The following is a 17,487-nucleotide window of genomic DNA, read 5'->3' on the forward strand; positions in this document are numbered from 1 at the left end:
TCTTATTAGTTGCCGAACAAACCAAAAATTATTACTTGGATTCATGAATCCAAAAGACTTACAGAAAGAAAATGAAATGAAATGAAAAGACAAAGCTCTGAGACATTGGTTGTTTTTTTTTTTTTTTTTGTTAAAGGAAAGACATTGGTTGTAGATTTGGAGAAAAGAGACAAACTCTTAAAATTATTTTAAGTGTTTTTCTTTCTTCCCTTTCCACTCTTTCATATATTTTTCAGTATTATAGCATTCCCTGATAGAGAGGTTTTTAACTTTTGTTCTCTTTTTTTAATGGTTTCAAGTTAGGAAATCTATCCACCTAATGGATAAACCCTAATATTATTACAAAATAAATACTTAGGGTACCAAATATTTAGTCTTTTCTTGTTAATTATTGTCATATTTTCATTAAGTAACAGAGGAAGAGTTTATTGCTCATTTATATAACTTTATTATTCAATCTACATTTTTTACTTTTTTTTTTTTTTTGTTGTCTACATTTTTTACTTTTTTTTTTTTTTTTGTTGAACAACATTTTTTACTTTTTTTTTTTGATGAGATAAACATTTTTTACTTGGACATCAAAAAAAATATATACTCTAACAGGCAATTTATGTTGGAAACCCCAACAAACCCCATTAGAGATAAAAAAAAAACAACTTTTTGATGTACTTTAAGATGGCCCCTAAATCCATTGACATATTAAACTATATCAAAAGAAGACCAAATTATAAAATAAAAAAAAAAAAAAAAAAAAAAAAAGAAAGAAATAAATTAGAACAAAAAAAAGGCAAAGCCTCCTTGAATCACCCCATTAATCGACTCTTTAGTGGGATATATAATGATATGACCCAACTACACTAGTGCATTATTATATAGAGTATAAGTATTACTTCACCAAGAATCCTGTAAAGAGGAAAAAAAAAGGGAATAATAGTAACCAAAAAAATGACTTAGAAATAACAACACTTGTGATGATAAAGTTCCCATTCATTCAAATTTTTGTCGAGTTATCTGCATGTTGATTTGTCGTGAATGATTTCTTTCACAATATAAAGCTCCAATTTTACTCTACAAATGATCTAAGAAGTGAAGATATTAATCAATCTAACCCTTAAACACATGTACACGGACCACGGTTAACCTCAATTAGTATTCTTTTTGGTGGAAAAGGAAACAAAAATATTTGGTTAACACTTCTAGAGAAAAAGTAATGAACTAGAAGTAGTAGGAAAAGAAAAGAAAATGCTCAGTAATAAAGTGATAGAGACTATCCATTTCACTTGTATAGAGATTAAAAAATAGTACCTTTATTTTTTATTAAGATTCAAAGAAAAAAAATCTTAACTAATTAAGTACTTCATCACTAAACAAAAATCACATCATATGATCATAAGATTCTAGCTAGTTTAGCTAGGTGTTCTTTCAACAAAAAGAAAAACTAGGTGTTAAATATTTGTCTTGTTCTTGTGGCATTTTCTTCTTTTCATTTTCTTGTTCTCAACTAAATGATGATAATATTCGTTGCAACAAATAAAGATACAAATTAGTAGCAAAAGCGTCCTAATGAATTTTCATCCGGTAAACAATATTAGTATCGATTTTGAACATTCTTATAACTAATAATCGGGTAGGTTTTTTTGTTATTGAAATTAACTTTACGTGAATTATTATTTAAACTCGATCTACTAGTAAACTAGTACTTGAAGAAAAGGTAAAATTTGGTTACATGATAAATATCCACCTATAACCATGAAATCAAACTAAAAGTTGGCTAATTAGTAAACTAATTTCAATGTTAAGTAAATGATCAGACAAAATCAGGAAGAAATTCAAAACGAAAATGAATCAAGAAAAAGTTAATCCGAAACTACAAGCTTAATACAATTAAGATTCTTCTTCTACATAATTTTCCTGCTAGCTAATTAATAATTAAAACTGTACAACAGAATTTTCTTCCATAGAGATGAACATTGATTAATTATTAAGACCTAAATAATCATAATCTTGATCTAATTATTCTTCTTGTTTTGAAGAACAATAGCCATTGATTCTTCTCTATGAAACTTCATCTGTTTTTCAATAAACGCTTCGATTTTCTTATTAAGTTCATCATCACTCATCTCATCTTCCAACTTCTCCTCCTTTGTCAATTTCCCCTGAATATTCTCAACTTTCCTGCATTTTTCTGTTTCAGCTCGCCGGAGCTTTTTCTCAATTGTTTTATCTGACATTTCATGATTCAATATCTCTGATTGACTTCTTCCAAATATCTTCAAATCCTTTGTAGTCTTAGAATTGATTGGAATTTCTTCATATACAGTCTCTTTGTCTTGGTAAAATACTTCCTCTATTTTAGAGAGAGAAACAACTTCTTCTTCTGTTTTAGAGAGAGAAGCAACTTCCCCTGTTTCAATTTTCAGAGAGTTCTCATTGTTCTTCACAAATTCATCATAGAAATCAGTTCCAGATCCATTAAAATTAGTGGGTTGTTGAAGAAACTGGCCAGATTTAATAAAGAGAGTGAGAATTATGAAGTTTCCTAGTAAGAAAACAAAACCAGGACTAAGAACAAAAACAGAGAGATAATTGAAATATTCCCCAGAGATTTTGAGTAAATCAGGAAGATGATTTGAACACCAAGAAATAAAAATCATAACAAGAACAATTTCAATGAATCGAAACATATTTGCGATCTTTCGGAGACGATGGTACTTTCTCATTGCATTTGTTTTCTCTGTTTTGATGTTATCAAAATCAAACAAATCCATTTTTGTTTTTGTAGTAGGAGAAGATCAAAAGTTCTTAGAAGAAACGGATTACAATTTAAGAAATTAGAGTGCTTGAAGCCGAATCAGGGGGGAGAAATTGGAAAAAACTGAACTTGGGTTATTGAATCATTAAACTATAATTAATAAAATTAATCAGCATGAACCGTTTCAAGAACACTTCAAGTTATGATTTTGAATAGAGACAGAAAGTGGAAGCGAAACAGAGGAAGAGGAAATGAGAGAGAGAGAGAGAGAGAGAGAGATGGGATCTTGGCGAGAGAGAGAGGGAGATGTCTCTTTTATATACAAATTTGGGGTTTGGGGGAGTTTGGGAATTGGGATAGAAAGTTGGGGGACAGTTCAGGGTTCAATGAACTAAACCCTATTGGGGTTCCTAAAATGTTCTTTAACCACTAATTTATTGCTTATTAGGAACAACATTACCAAATATTATTGCTTATTAGGAACAACATTACCAAATAGTTCGATCGTACGTAAGAATGTACGAGAAATCACATTTTTAAAACGCTTAGAACTCAGAGGAAAGTGTGGGGTTGGCCTACTCTCGAGTAAGTTTCAACTAGAGTATGTAGACAAACATGATTTAGAGATAAGGTATTCTGACAATTCTATTTGAATTATGTTTTCTACGTATTTTTATCGGGGTTCGTTTGTAGGTGGTTAGACATAATTTTTGTTTTGCTAATAGTATTATCAAGAATTCCATTCTAAGAACATTATTCCTAGTAGTTTGTTTGGATTTGTATACGTCAAATGTAGCCTACCATCTTAACTCAGTATTTTCGATCTAACCGTTCAAAATTTACAAATTTGAGTGCGTCAACGTAGACCGAATGGAAAAGGGTAACACTAACCCCATATGGGGGGGGGGGGGGGGGGGGGGGGGGGGGGGGGGGGGGGGTATTCCATGACGTCTAAGCGGATAAAATTACACAAAAGACAGGAGAGAACCGGTTCTAAGTTGGAACCAAGTACAAATTGTACCCAACAAGAAAAATTCAAAACCTGCACGAGTGTTGTGAGAAGTTAGTACCTACTTTTCACTTTAGAAACTTTCCAACCATCTCCACTATTGTACTCTCTTTCACATTCAAATATACTTTAAATCTCAAATTTGTTTTGATTCTCATGTTCTAATTTATTGATCTCTAACATAATCAACTAAGTTACTATTGTTTCATGTTCTTTCTGCAACCATTTGCGTGATCATCGTACATTTTATTTCTATAACTTGTATGTAATTTGATATAAAGTTTGGTCACATATGTCATGCCAATACAATATAACTATTCTCAAGGAAAACACAGTAATTCAAGACCTTTTTAATGAATTTCTTCACCTAAACTTCCACTTCCACAAATACCAATATAGCACTAGTAGAAGAGCTTATAAATTTGTAAGGGCCAACACTTCTACTAGTTAGTGACATTAACCTCAATTAAGACACTCGAACCCAAGCTAAACGAGTACGAAATTCTGTTTTTGGCGAGAGCCCTAGGTGGGTACTTGAGAAACATCTAACACTTAAAACTTTGAGTTGTAGTCTGGTTTCCGAGACATTCTCAATGTATCTCATATATAACATTCTCGCCTAAGGGCATACTTTAAATATTTTTAATGAAAATTGGAAGACATAATGAATTAGACAATCTTGTAACTTGACTTTGAATTCACTTCAAATATATCAAGTAGCCAGCTAGTCTAGTATAAAGTGTGTCACTATGCCTTCATGTGATTTTAGTAGGGGAAGTCATAGTCTCATCTCTTCAACTACAAACCAATCAATCTATTCAAAATTTTATCCATCTTCTTCCAAATGCCCCACTTCTCTACCCCCATTGTTACCTGACACGTTCCCTACTTATTTTTTACTTTCTTTCAAGTAATTTCATAGGTTTCAATCCCTCCAACAACCACTTGACAGATTCATTCATTTCTACCTCTGAAAAAGTAACTTAAAACCTCCCTAAAATAGTACATTTTTTCTTCTCATTTTGCCTTTTACCCCCCTTATTTCTTGCTGACCATAAGTGGACACTAGCTTATGTGGCTCACGAGGGAATAGGCTGTCGGAGCTACCTATTTTCGAATGGGTATTCCAGGGTAAACCACTAAATGGGACGTATTGGTTGTTTCTGAACTTATACGACCCGTTGTAAACAACGGATTCCACCTTACGCGGTTTATTTTTCTTCCGGGAATTTTTTTTCTTTTCATTTTTGATTGGTGTAGTTTGGTATCAGAGGAAACTCAATAGAGACGCCCAAATGTGACGGTTTCATCTCATTTTCAAACTCTCTTTTCAAAGGAATTTATGTAAGAAAAGCCCAAGATTTGGGCCCAAATACGATAAAAAACCTACTCGGGAATAACAATGTAAAAAAACCCAATTTTTAAACTGTTGGCAACACTTTTGAAACTGTTACAACACTTCTGAAACTTTGACAACATATATAATTATGTTCTTAATTATGTGTGAACAAAAACAAATTTGTTCATACATTTACAAAATTGTTGAGAGCAAACTGTGTTTTTGTTCAAAAATTTTTATAAATGTTTTGTAATTTCAAATTTTGGGTTTTTTTTGTATTATTATTTCGGGTTGGACTTCATTTGATATTTTGACCCGAATTTTGGGCCTTATAATTTTCATCTCTCAAAGGGTTCTCAACTCGAAGAGAGCTTTACCAAAAAAAAAAACTCGAAGAGAGATGCCTAAATCGGGGACTCACAACCCGAATTTAATTGGTACCTTTGTGATGTATGTATGTGCGGTGGAATTGTATTAACCTAACATATATGTCCCAACTTCTAGAGGCAAAAAGTAAGAAAAGGGTTTCTCCCTCCACATTCAATGGGTAAGGTGTGTACATATTGGCATAAGGATTATCTTGGCCAAAGTTAGACAAGACATTTCCAATTTTGTGTTCACAAGTACTTGCAAATGCTCTCATAAAAAAAAAAAAAAGTACTTGCAAATGACTCTAGTTTTAGGTGTCCCTTTTTGTTTCTTCTAGTCTTTTCTTATCCCTACATAAATATAGAAGAAAGAGAGTGAAACCACCTGCCTAAGTATTATTATGTTATTACTCCTATTTTCATGCCCCCACCAATAATGTTTGGGTTATGTTTGTAAGTATTATGAGATTCAAAAGACAAACACATTCAATCTCTTATGATTGAATTGAAATTGTAAAGAGAGAATTAAATGTCAAAAGTGGAATTAGAAGAAAAAGGAAGGAAGTCAGCATTATGTTACAATTTAGGAAACGCGCTTAGAAATGCAAAAGTTTAGGTAGAAATTCGTTTTATAGGACATTCTCAGAGTCTTTTTAAGTTTGAGGATTGTCTGAAAACCTTATTCGATTATGAAGTTAATGTATAAGGGATAGAACTCATATAGGTTTTATTGGTAAACTTAAAGATGGTCTTCTTAGATGATTGGTCATCTATAAAAAAAAGGAAAAATTATGGCTATCTTTTTATAGCAATGGAATTCCTTTTCTCCTACATTATGGTTTATGGTGGTCAAAATGTCACCGCGCAAAACTAGTCGTTATAGGGTGATTGGAGGTAATTTTCCTGTTAGTTAACAACGTTATCGATCTTGTATAAAAGAGATTACCGGAACTTAAACTCGGGTAGGCAACGAATGAAAGATTTGAACTCATCAGTAACCTTTGGTAGGCAATGAAGGTCTCAAGCTCACGATCAACCTTAGGGGAAAATAAGACACTAAAAAAAGTTAATGATGAAAGTAAAATGAAAAAAAAACCCAAGGCAGGGGGGAATAGTATAATTTGCTAAACATTGTTCCAATCAAGCTCTTGACCCGCGTTATCTGACCAGTTAGGTTCAATCCAGCTACAATTTAAATGTGTCTTTGTGCCGTAGAAATCTTCAGCGGAATGTTGACTCCCAAAACAATAATACCTACTTGTTTCAAGACAATAGTATAGAATTTTGTCACCACGGCCAAGTCTAGCGAAGAAGATTTTGTTCTCCATCATACTATTGGGAGCGATCGCAGAGATACTGGAGGTATGGCTAATGAATAACATGTGCTTTTGCAAACTTTTAACCTCAACCCAATTCATGTTCGACAAGTCCAGTCTAAATACCCAAACATCCTCCCCTAGATGCCCTAAAAACACGGATAACAACTCTCCTTGACACTCCACCAAGAAACTCATATAGATATCGCCATTAGTAGATGGCCTTTCAGGCTTGTCAAGAACTTTCCACTTACATACATTATGTTGTTTTTCGTAGACGCCCAAAGTTCCGTACTTGTCTATGCAATAGAAAACTCCGTTCAAGAAAACAGGATTGTTAAAAGACACCTTAAACTCCTCCGCAAGATGTTCTTCTTGAGAAGGTAATTCAGTATTATAAAACCAAGAATCGTCTCCCCGTGAAATAGAGATGCAAACATGTCCTTCACGTTGTCCTGCAATGCCGAAAATTACACAGTCTGGAGAAGTAGGTAAAGACGAGAAAGAGACTCCAGAAAACATATAATACTTTTCCAAGTCGGGAAGACAAATTGTAACTCTAGTGAAGGGGTTGAAAAAGAATATATTTGTTTTTCCTCTAGACATTAGTAGCCAACAACCCTTAGAGAAGTGGATTGTTGCATCATCTAATAATGGAATTTCCGAGTGATACTTGTGGTTATTATGCATTGGATCTATGAAGTTCCAGACAGGACACTCTCTCCGTAAAAAAAACTAGATGTGGAGATGTAGCAGTAGTAGGTGGTTGTACAATATTGGCATAATTATAGTCCACTACTACCTGATCAGAAGCAGGGAGAGTAGTCTTTTCTGCTCCTTCCTCATCGTTGGAACCCGATCTTCCATCTACGAGCCTAACCCAATCCTGTAGCGACGACAATGACAATGGCGGCATTAGTGGAGGATCCTCCTCCTCCCCCTCCTCCTCCTCCGAAGAAGAATAAGAGTAGGGGGGTAGTGGATGAACATAAATAGAATCATCTTCTAGGTCAAATTTATATAAGTTGTCTTCCGTTCGCTCAGTGAAATACACACAACCCTTTGTGAGACCCAACTCGGCCGCTGAAAAAGAAGCAACAGTATTATCCCCTAGGAAGAGCACATGATTTCCCATGTTTTCAACTTTTACCCAACTAGGAGGACTAGGAGGAGGAGCTCTTAAATCAAGTTTGGAAATTTTTATATATAACAATCGTTCTCTTCGGAAACTGCTGCCTTTATCATAATGATAAGCTCTGACAATCTTAAACAGTTCATAGCAACACTCCACATAATTTATTCTAATAGCACATGCTATTTTTTCTCCTTCTGCTGGATGAAGTGAACTGTTTTTAACTTCGAATGAGCTTATAGATATTTGAGGCTCGAGTTTTCCGATCACATGGATGTGATCACTAATAGCCATGATATATGGTAATTTGGTACCTCTGAAGCAAAACAGAAAAAAAGCATTAAATAATGAATACTCTTGTTTTCTCCATTGTTTATCTCCAGGATGGCAAAACAGAAGAAACCACAAATCTTGTACTCCTATATCTCCGTTAGAGAAGGTAAAGAAAACCATGGAATTATTATTATTTGAGGTTGGCGGAGAAGATAGAATACAACTGTAAGGACCTGGATATGGATCGTCCTCGAAAAATGAATAAAGAGAAGGTAACATAATTGACTCAAATGTTGTAGAATTCCAGAGAAAGCAATCACCCATTTTCCACCTCCTCCTCCTCCTCCGGATCCCTCCTCCTCTTGATGAAATTGAGTTTATTATTAGCTCTTCTTCTTCTTCTTCATCTTCATCTTCATCATTTTTGCACCATACAATCAACCATCCTTCATGACAAGGTGATTGGCTATACTCAAATATGTCATGGTTGGCCACCAATTCTGTGCTCTTTATGAAAATTGGTGGTGCTATGAACCTGCTGCTGATTCTCTCCATTACTACTACTATAGAGAAGAATAGAAGATAGAGGAGGAAGGAGAGAAGAAGAAAGAAAGAAAGAAAGAATACGATCGAGGAGTATATAACCAACCACCTAGTCCTAGAAAAAAAGTATAAACTTTCTTTTCCAAGAAATCACATACCATTTTCCACTTGTCAATTTTTAGTACTTTAAAATCTTGTTGGAAACCAAGATATTTACCACCATAATAATATAACAATATTAACATACAAAGTTTGGAATGCCCCTAATATTTGAGGCATGGGTATGGGACATTTCAAGTGTCATTGATGTGTGAGTGCAACACTGGTTTGAGCACGAGATTCTGTTTTTGGCGAGAGCTCTACGAAGCTACCCGAGAAGCATCTAACACTTAATATACTTCTTAAACGTAGTTCTGGATAATAAGACATTCTCACCTATATCATATAAAACATTCTCGCCTAAGGGCATACCTTAAGATATTTTTTAATGAAAAATGGAAGACATGAAAGTGCCTAATGAATTAGACATGAAAGACGCAAAACCGCGGCCTCTATAAATCAGGCTGTTTTTCGGTTTAGAAGTTGTGCCGGTTATACAATTCAACCCGAGAAAATTAACGATCCAAGTATTAAACTCAACGTAAATACTTTACGGGTTGTTAATGTGAATTCCTTATAACATTATGGACTAAATTGAAATTAAAAAGAATTGGCACGACCTCACTTTTTTTTTTTTTTTTTGAGAATTCCATTATTCTACTTTAATCGTTACAAGGCATTGATGTATCATGGAGATGTAATAGACCTAAAACCCAACAACAAAGAGGCCTAAAGTCGGATAAATTATTACATTATTTATAGTCTAAATTATATAGAACAAATCTTGATGGGAACTACCGAACTAGTTCTACCGAGACTCGATCCCACGATTTCTTGGCGGTGGACAAACCCCATTTTTTTTAGTTTGGGATCTTCTTCTTCTTCTATCTTCTCATTTCATCTACTTCCGAGAACAATGTATGTATTCCTTCCCCCAATCATCATCTTCCTCATTGGAACAGTCCAACAGACCAACACTCAAATATATAACCCTAGATAATTCATCACATTTCTCATTCTGTTATTTCTTAATGTTCATATTAGTTTAAAGCTGAAAAGGGTTTAATTTAGTGTTTGAGTGTTACTAAATTGATGGACTTTTTCTTATAGAAGTTAAGATCATAAATTGATTTCTCAATTTTCAAGTTACCCATGTGTTATTTTTGTGGATTTTGTAGTTTATGATGATATCAAATTGGTTTTAGGGTTTTGAAAAATTCTTGTTATGGGTGGATTGGTTTAGTTCTATTTATTGGGTATGTTTGATGTTTCATTAGTAACTATGTGATCTTTATGTTGTTGTTGTACGTAGTATCGAGGCACCGAACGTTGATGAATGTATTTGATAAGGTTCCAACTGTTGATAAAGAAGCATTTGTGGCACCCAGTGCATCTATCATTGGAGATGTTCAAGTCGGACGATCGTCTTCCATTTGGTACGGTTGCGTTCTGAGAGGTACATTTGATTCATCATAAAATTTTGTTATCGTGATATTACTATGTTTTCAAACACTAGATGTAGCAACCGTCCGGGTCAGGGGTATGACTTCTGGTAGTTTAGCACTCAAAGGCATCCGTCCACTAACTGATATATGCCAAGACACCTAATGTATCCTTAGCCCTTAAAGTATAACCACCATTTAGCTAAAAGTTTGTGTTATATGAGACTGAAAATGTAACTTGATTGATAGAAGAACCATGAGAAAGTCTTACCTCAAGAAGAATCTTACTTAATAGTTTCTAGTATATCGTGATCGAAAATCTCGCCTTGATCCTGCATGCGTCCTCTGAAACTTGTTTTCGCATTTTTTTCCGTCCAATTTAAGGTCGAAAGATTGCATGGTTTGAAAATGATCCGTTGACAAACACTTGGCTAGTCTCTGATGATAAAATATTGTACGAAAAACAGTTAACAAATATAACCACACCCACATAAATAACAATCATACAATTATCATCACCACTATGTCAGCCCTGCAAGATCACATGCTCGAAAATGGAAGTTGATATAAACCAAGAAGACAACTTTTAAATTCGGCTTGACATTACTTTTGCTACAAAAACAAAAGACGCCTTTAGAACTTTCCAATAAATTAAGAAATACTACGCTCATGTTGTTAAATTCATGTATATAATGCGTGCACGTGAGCTTATAGACCAAAGGTTGTGCATCCATCTCTAATAGAGCCCGTGAGTGCCATATTTGGTGGGCTCTTTCCATGACCATGAGCCCTGCCCGTGAACGAAATTAAGTATTTATGTTGTCCTTTAATATATTTATATATCATAGATTTAAGCATCATTATATAAACTGACATTAAAAAGTAAAGAAACTACTTACTTATGCAGATAAACCCATCGAATATATACTTGTTCCATATATTGAAATATGATTAACGGTTCTCTGCCCGGCCAAAATTCCAGCCTGCATAATATCATTGGTGTCTAAACATAGAAATTCTCATTACACCTTAAACAAATCATCAGGAAAAAAAGAAAAGTTATTTATACCTTCTCCTCTTCGTCGGACGATGGAGATGGGGGATATTCATGAATCCCCCGTCGAAAATAGAAATTTCTTTGACATTTCTTACAGGTAATCCATGAAATATTAGTACCATATTTTTTGAATATTGGACAAGACCAGTCACACTTTGGGCATGGCTTAAACTCACGACGAAAATCATGATAACCACCAGATGGTTCATATGGAGAATTATAATACTCAGATGATTCATATGGAGAATATTCTCTTGTTTTTCTTGGTGTTTTTCTTGGTGTTTTTCTTGTTCTTGGTTGTGAATATCTTCTTCTATCTGGGTATGGTGGCGGTGGTCTAGGTTTCCAATGTTGTTTTCGTCTTTGAAGATGGAATTCCTTTCTTTGTGTTTCATTAGATAAGATATCCCAAGCATTGGATATAAGTTTGAAAGCACCATCAGCTGAATTTGATTTGTTTTTATCTGGGTGAACTAATAAAGCTAGTTTCTTATAAGATTTCTTGATAGTCTCACTACTGATTGAACAACCAATATCATCTGAAATAGTAATACCAAGAACTGAATACCAATCTATTATTGTTGATTGAAGATTGATGAATGTGTTGGTTGTAGCTGATAGATGAACAGAGTAAGAAGCAATATAATTATCAACTCCGGGGAGGTTCGGGTCGATTTCTTTAGCCTTGTTTGCATACTCCACTGCTTTACTATAATTTTGTTGATTAAAAGCTCTTTCTGCTTTCTCCATCATGGCTGCTGCTGCTGATTCACCACCACCCATTGTTGTTTATAGATAGAAACAACACAGAGAGAGAGAGAGAAAAGATTTGGAGATTGAATGAAGGAAATTCAGTATTGTAAAAGGGGTGATTGAATGAATAAAACCCTTATTAATTCGTGTTGTATTTAAACTACTGCTGTTTCCCCCTATTTATTTATTTAGGAATTTCTATTTATTTAGAAACCCTAAAACAAGTCTAATTAGTGTGATGTTGTTGTTGCTATATGCAAGGCCAACGGGCAAAGCAGTTGTTAATTATTAGGATTTCTAAAAATATTGCATAGCAAGGGAAGTTCTATAGGCCCCGTTTTTGGTAATGACCATCCCATCCATACACATTAGAAATTTTAAATTCACTCACCATATTTGTTAGGTCGCGGCTTTGGGGAATAAAGAAAATTCTCCGGGGAATAAAGAATTTTCTTAAAACTAGTCAAATAAGATTGATTTTTATTTTTATTTTTTATTGGGGTTAATTCCGTTTTGGCCCCCATATTGTGACCAACTCACCGTTTTGGCCCCCAATTGTGTCCGGCAGTTCGTTTTGGCCCCAATTTCCTATTTGGCCCCACCATATTTTTGTAAGCTTCTCCATTATACCCTTATGGCAAATTCGTAATTTAAATGTGTTTTCTTTCTCTTTGTCCACCTCACCAAGCAATTGCCACGTCACATTCGTCCACATAAGGAAACCCTTCGCCGGAAACCTAACAGAGAGAGAAGAGGGAGAGAGAGAGAAGAGGGGAAGAGAGAGAGAAGAAGAAGGAGAGAGAGAAGAAGAAGGAGAGAGAGAAGAAGAAGGAGAGAGAGAGAGAAGAAGAAGGAAGGAGATGGTTGGAGAAGAAGAAGGAGATGGTTGGAGAAGAAGAAGTTAAAAAAAAAAAAAAATGGTGGTCGCCGGAAATGATGTCGCCGGCGACATTTTCCGGCGACCTTATGTGGACGAATGTGACGTGGAAATTGCTTGGTGAGGTGGACAAAGAGAAAGAAAATACATTTAAATTACGAATTTGCCATAAGGGTATAATGGAGAAGCTTACAAAAATATGGTGGGGCCAAATAGGAAATTGGGGCCAAAACGAACTGCCGGACACAATTGGGGGCCAAAACGGTGAGTTGGTCACAATATGGGGGCCAAAACGGAATTAACCCTTTTTATTGCTAAGGGGCTTTTAATTTTAGAAGATGCTATAACTCATCACCTCTCTACCACCTCATCTTCTCGCCACCTCATCATCTTCTCCGACAAAGGTCGCCGGCCGACCAGTTTTCCGGCCGGCGACCTCCAAACATAAATTTTTTTTTTTTTTTCTTTCTTCCTCTCTCTCTCTAACACTCCGGCGAAGGGAGACCTTCGTCGGAGGTCTGGTCTGTCCATGAACAGACCAGATCCGGTCTGTTCATGGACAGACCAGATCCAATCTGTCCATGGACAGACCTTCGAGGTCTGTCCATGAACAGACCTTCGAGGTCTGTCCATGAACAGACCTCGAAGGTCTGTCCACGAACAGACCAGATATGTTCGTGGACAGAGAAGGTCTGTCCATGAACAGACCAGATCTCCGGCGAAGGTCTCCCTTCGCCGGAGTGTTAGAGAGAGAGAGAGGAAGAGAGAAAAAAAAAAAACTTTTTTTTTTTTTTGAAGGTCGCCGGCCGGAAAATTTTCCGGCCGACAACTTTCGCCGGAGAAGATGATGAGGTGGCGAGAAGATGAAGTGGCAGAGAGAATAGATGAGATGGAGGAGAACTTTCACAAAAATGTAATTTGCATTCCCCATAAAAATTTATTTCCCGGAGAATTTAAAAAAAAATCTGAATTCCCTGGAGAATTTATTCCCCAGAGAATTTTCTTTATTCCCTAAAGCCGCGACCTTTTGTTATATTCACTCAGATCTATGATAGTATTTTTTTTGTTATATAAACTCACCATCAAGTTTGGTTATAGGCGCTCTTTTTTTATGGGTATAAAAACCCACTTTGACATCACCCAAATTAGTTTTCCATCTCTCAACCCTAAATTTCCCAAAGCTCAAATCCCTATAGAAACAACCTCATAAAATCAAATTTGTACATCATTTCATTTTGTTGTTGTCCCCAAACTATGAAGCCAAAAGGTAACTTACTTGTTGCAAACCGTCATAGATGAAGGAAATTCAAAAACTGTTGGAAAAATATCAAATGACTCTAAAAAAATAGATTTCTATACACGATTCAGTCTTTAAAGAGGTAAATGACCATTCTCTAACACATTATTACATGTTTGATGAATTACTTTTTAGATATATGAAGTAAAAATTGGCGAAGCATGAAAGGTAATTCGCTCTGGTTCTATCGAATTTGTGTGTCATTTTGGGTAAGACCAGATCGAATTTAGTTATAAAATACTAACAGATAAGATGTAATAAATAGGCTCGAACCGTAATGTTAAGCCAAATTCGGCATACCCATGTCCAATGAACTCTAGTTACATATGACGGAATTCTAAAAAAAAACGAAAACGGTTTAGTTGTACTGTTATTCTTTAACATACCTCGAGCCGTTCGTACCTAATTTAGTTAACCCCAACAAACAGTCTATGTGCACCATTTTTTAACCACACTACAAAAAAAGGAGGACATTTAGCAAGAGTAAGAATGTCGCTAATGATGCAAAACCGTCAGGAAAATAAATTCTTACGGTTTTAACGCCGTCACAGATAAAGTCAATGCCGTCGTTAAAGCATCGTCGGTAATAGTATTCGCCACATTTGCACCCAGCGCTAAAATAACTTATATTCCCGACGGTTTTTCGGTCTATATTTCGTCGTTAATATCCAAAAAAAGAAAAAAAGAACAATTCCATTTCCACTTTTTTGCAAAGACAAAATACATATAACCCTCCCAAACCCCAATAACTTCATTCAATTATAAATCTCAAAATAATCCATTTAAATGTACAAAACTTATATTTGAGTAGGTACTTCATTCGGTTTCAAAATGTTAAAACTCCTAGCTTTGCTTCATCTTTAATTATTCCCATGTCTATTTAAATTCCCATTTGATGCAGCAACAAAACTGAAGCTAGAAATATTAGAAGGGAAAAAAGATGGTAGGTACTTCTTGAGGATTGACATAAGGGCCTACTAGCTCGTTGCAAGTTCCATAGTTTTTTTTTTTTTTTTATAGGTCAAAATTGACAAATTTCTACCACAATCTACTTAATTCGGCAGTAGTTGATAGGTTTTCAACTTAGGACCCCTCTATGGATTACCCTTTTTTCCCATAAGATATTATTAGAGAGGATAATGAAGTAACATTGGAGGTGCACATAGCAAATGGCATCTCCAGTCATCAACGCACAAAGGAAATCTCTTTATAAATTCATTAACCCTTCTTTGTAAATAAATTAAATATATTGATGTTGAGTACTTTTTCAACCCATTATTTTGCATAGACTAGTACATGAGTTATGAGTACACAAGTTAACTACACAATGCTTTACTCAGTGGCGTGGCTGAGGAATTGAAGGCCCGGTGCCAAAATATTAATGGGGTTTTTTACATGCCTAAATTTTTTTTCACAAAATAATAAACATAAAATTTAAACGATCTAACCATAAAAATAATATTTCATCGGCGAATTGAATCTCAATATTGTATTCTGAACTAAATGATTACAAATTAAATTTTTCCTTCTCGCAATATCTGAAGCAAAATCGTCAATTAAACTTTCATAGTCAATTTTATCTAAGAATACGCTTTCAAAATAAGCAAAGCTAATCCCTTTAGCCTATCCTGCAACATAATCAATCTCAAGTATGATTTCAAAATCTTGATGGTAGAAAATTTTTGTACAATCTCGTTACCGAGTAATTTGTACTTGTCCAGTTCGCTCTTTGAGATTTAACTAATCCCTGTTAGTCTTCTTCTTTTTCTTTATAACAAGAAGTGAAGAAACAAACCTAATAAGTACAGTAATAACTAGTAAACAGATGATTTCAACAGAAAAAAAAAAAGAATTAGTAAGCTGTAATAGACTAGTGGTTATTAAATAGTACTTACATTAACTAGCTAGAGAAGAATTCCCAATGTAGATAGGGAGAGAAAGAAGGTAAATGGGATTCATGGGGTTCATGTTGGATAAAAGTCTGAGAACAGGTGGGATGTGGGCCTCTAAGCTATACCCCTACTCTTTATGTAATAGTAGTCCGTAGAAGTAGTAAAAGAAATTTTCAGAGGGTCATGCATGTGGTGGGGGTTCTGTGCGGGAGCACACCCCGCACCCCCCACCACACGCTACTGGCTTTACTAACCGGTTGTTCGAATCACTTCCACCCCTACCCGAGGTAGGCACGGTAGGGGATCACTCATCCAATCTTTTTTGTTGATCTTTCTCAATTTTCATCTCATATGATTTTTGACACGTGAGATTTTGGAGGTCCCGGTAAGAAATGGACATGACACAACCGAATGAACAAAACCCACGAACCCCTTTTGGGACAGGTGGGTACGATCAGGTGGCGGACTCGCAGACCATTTTTGCAGCCCTACAATGGGATATGTGTTAATTATACCTTGCATAGTGGGTCAACGTTCATACACTTTGATTTTTCAACGTGTTACGCACTAATATTTATTAATGTCTAATAATTAATTAAGACCCAACAAATAACGGCGAGATTAGTGGAGTGTTTATTGCTATTGATGTTTAAGCATCTTCCCAGTATATATCCTCAATACAAATACTATTAAAATGTGTTCACATTATACTTGTGTTAACTCATTGCCCATGTTGATAATCCAATATCCATGTAGAACCAGTCCAATGGAAAATTCACCAGGTCATTGTTGGAAATACACAATGAATTCTTACTTATATTTCGTTATCTTCATCAACATCCGTAGAAGGTGCTAGTTATCTAATTATTGCGTAAACGACGGTTAATGTATTTATCTGAATTCGACGGGCAATTGTTTGAAGAAAGAAGAGACATACCATACGGAAAAGAAAGGAGATAAGGAAACAACTTGGGAAAGTTTTCCATTACACATAATAAGTTTTCCTCTCACGGCTTCTCGTATTATATCAAAATATTGACATCACTAATAATCTTGTAGTCAACCAAATGCAGAATTTCAAGCCTATTCTCTTCAATAAACTATTGTCTATATATATATAGGAAAAGTCCAACAAATTAAGCTAACGTACTTAAGCAAGCCTAATAATTTGACATATGTTTAACCCTTTCAACCGTGATGGGGTAACTCCCCACCTCACTCCCTTGTCTACCGTATTAGAATTAGACAAGGGAGTGTTTTTTCATTTTCAGTCCCTGCAAGTGTTTCAACTTTTAAGAACACCCCTACTTTTATGTGCCACATAGGCAAGATGGTGTA

General features: G+C 35.1%; 2 protein-coding genes across 2 annotated transcripts; both read right to left on the reverse strand.

The window, feature by feature from the left end:
* Window positions 1-1,856: 1,856 nt before the first annotated feature.
* Window positions 1,857-3,057, reverse strand: LOC147541217 (uncharacterized). Its single transcript, XM_086634037.1, has one exon. It carries the CDS (start codon window positions 2,766-2,768, stop codon window positions 2,010-2,012), a length of 759 nt encoding a protein of 252 aa, XP_086490163.1. The 5' UTR covers window positions 2,769-3,057; the 3' UTR covers window positions 1,857-2,009.
* A 5,711-nt stretch (window positions 3,058-8,768) lies between these two features.
* Window positions 8,769-12,305, reverse strand: LOC147541218 (uncharacterized). The gene is made up of 3 exons (XM_086636058.1): window positions 11,343-12,305; window positions 11,173-11,256; window positions 8,769-10,711 (listed from the first exon to the last, which is right to left on the reverse strand). Exons 1-2 carry the CDS (start codon window positions 12,111-12,113, stop codon window positions 11,173-11,175), a joined length of 855 nt encoding a protein of 284 aa, XP_086492184.1. The 5' UTR covers window positions 12,114-12,305; the 3' UTR covers window positions 8,769-10,711.
* Window positions 12,306-17,487: the final 5,182 nt, after the last annotated feature.

This window comes from Eschscholzia californica, unplaced genomic scaffold (assembly GCF_041429995.1).
Source record: "Eschscholzia californica isolate CP2 unplaced genomic scaffold, dmEscCali1.0.p SCAF_4, whole genome shotgun sequence".
NCBI lineage: Eukaryota > Viridiplantae > Streptophyta > Magnoliopsida > Ranunculales > Papaveraceae > Eschscholzia > Eschscholzia californica.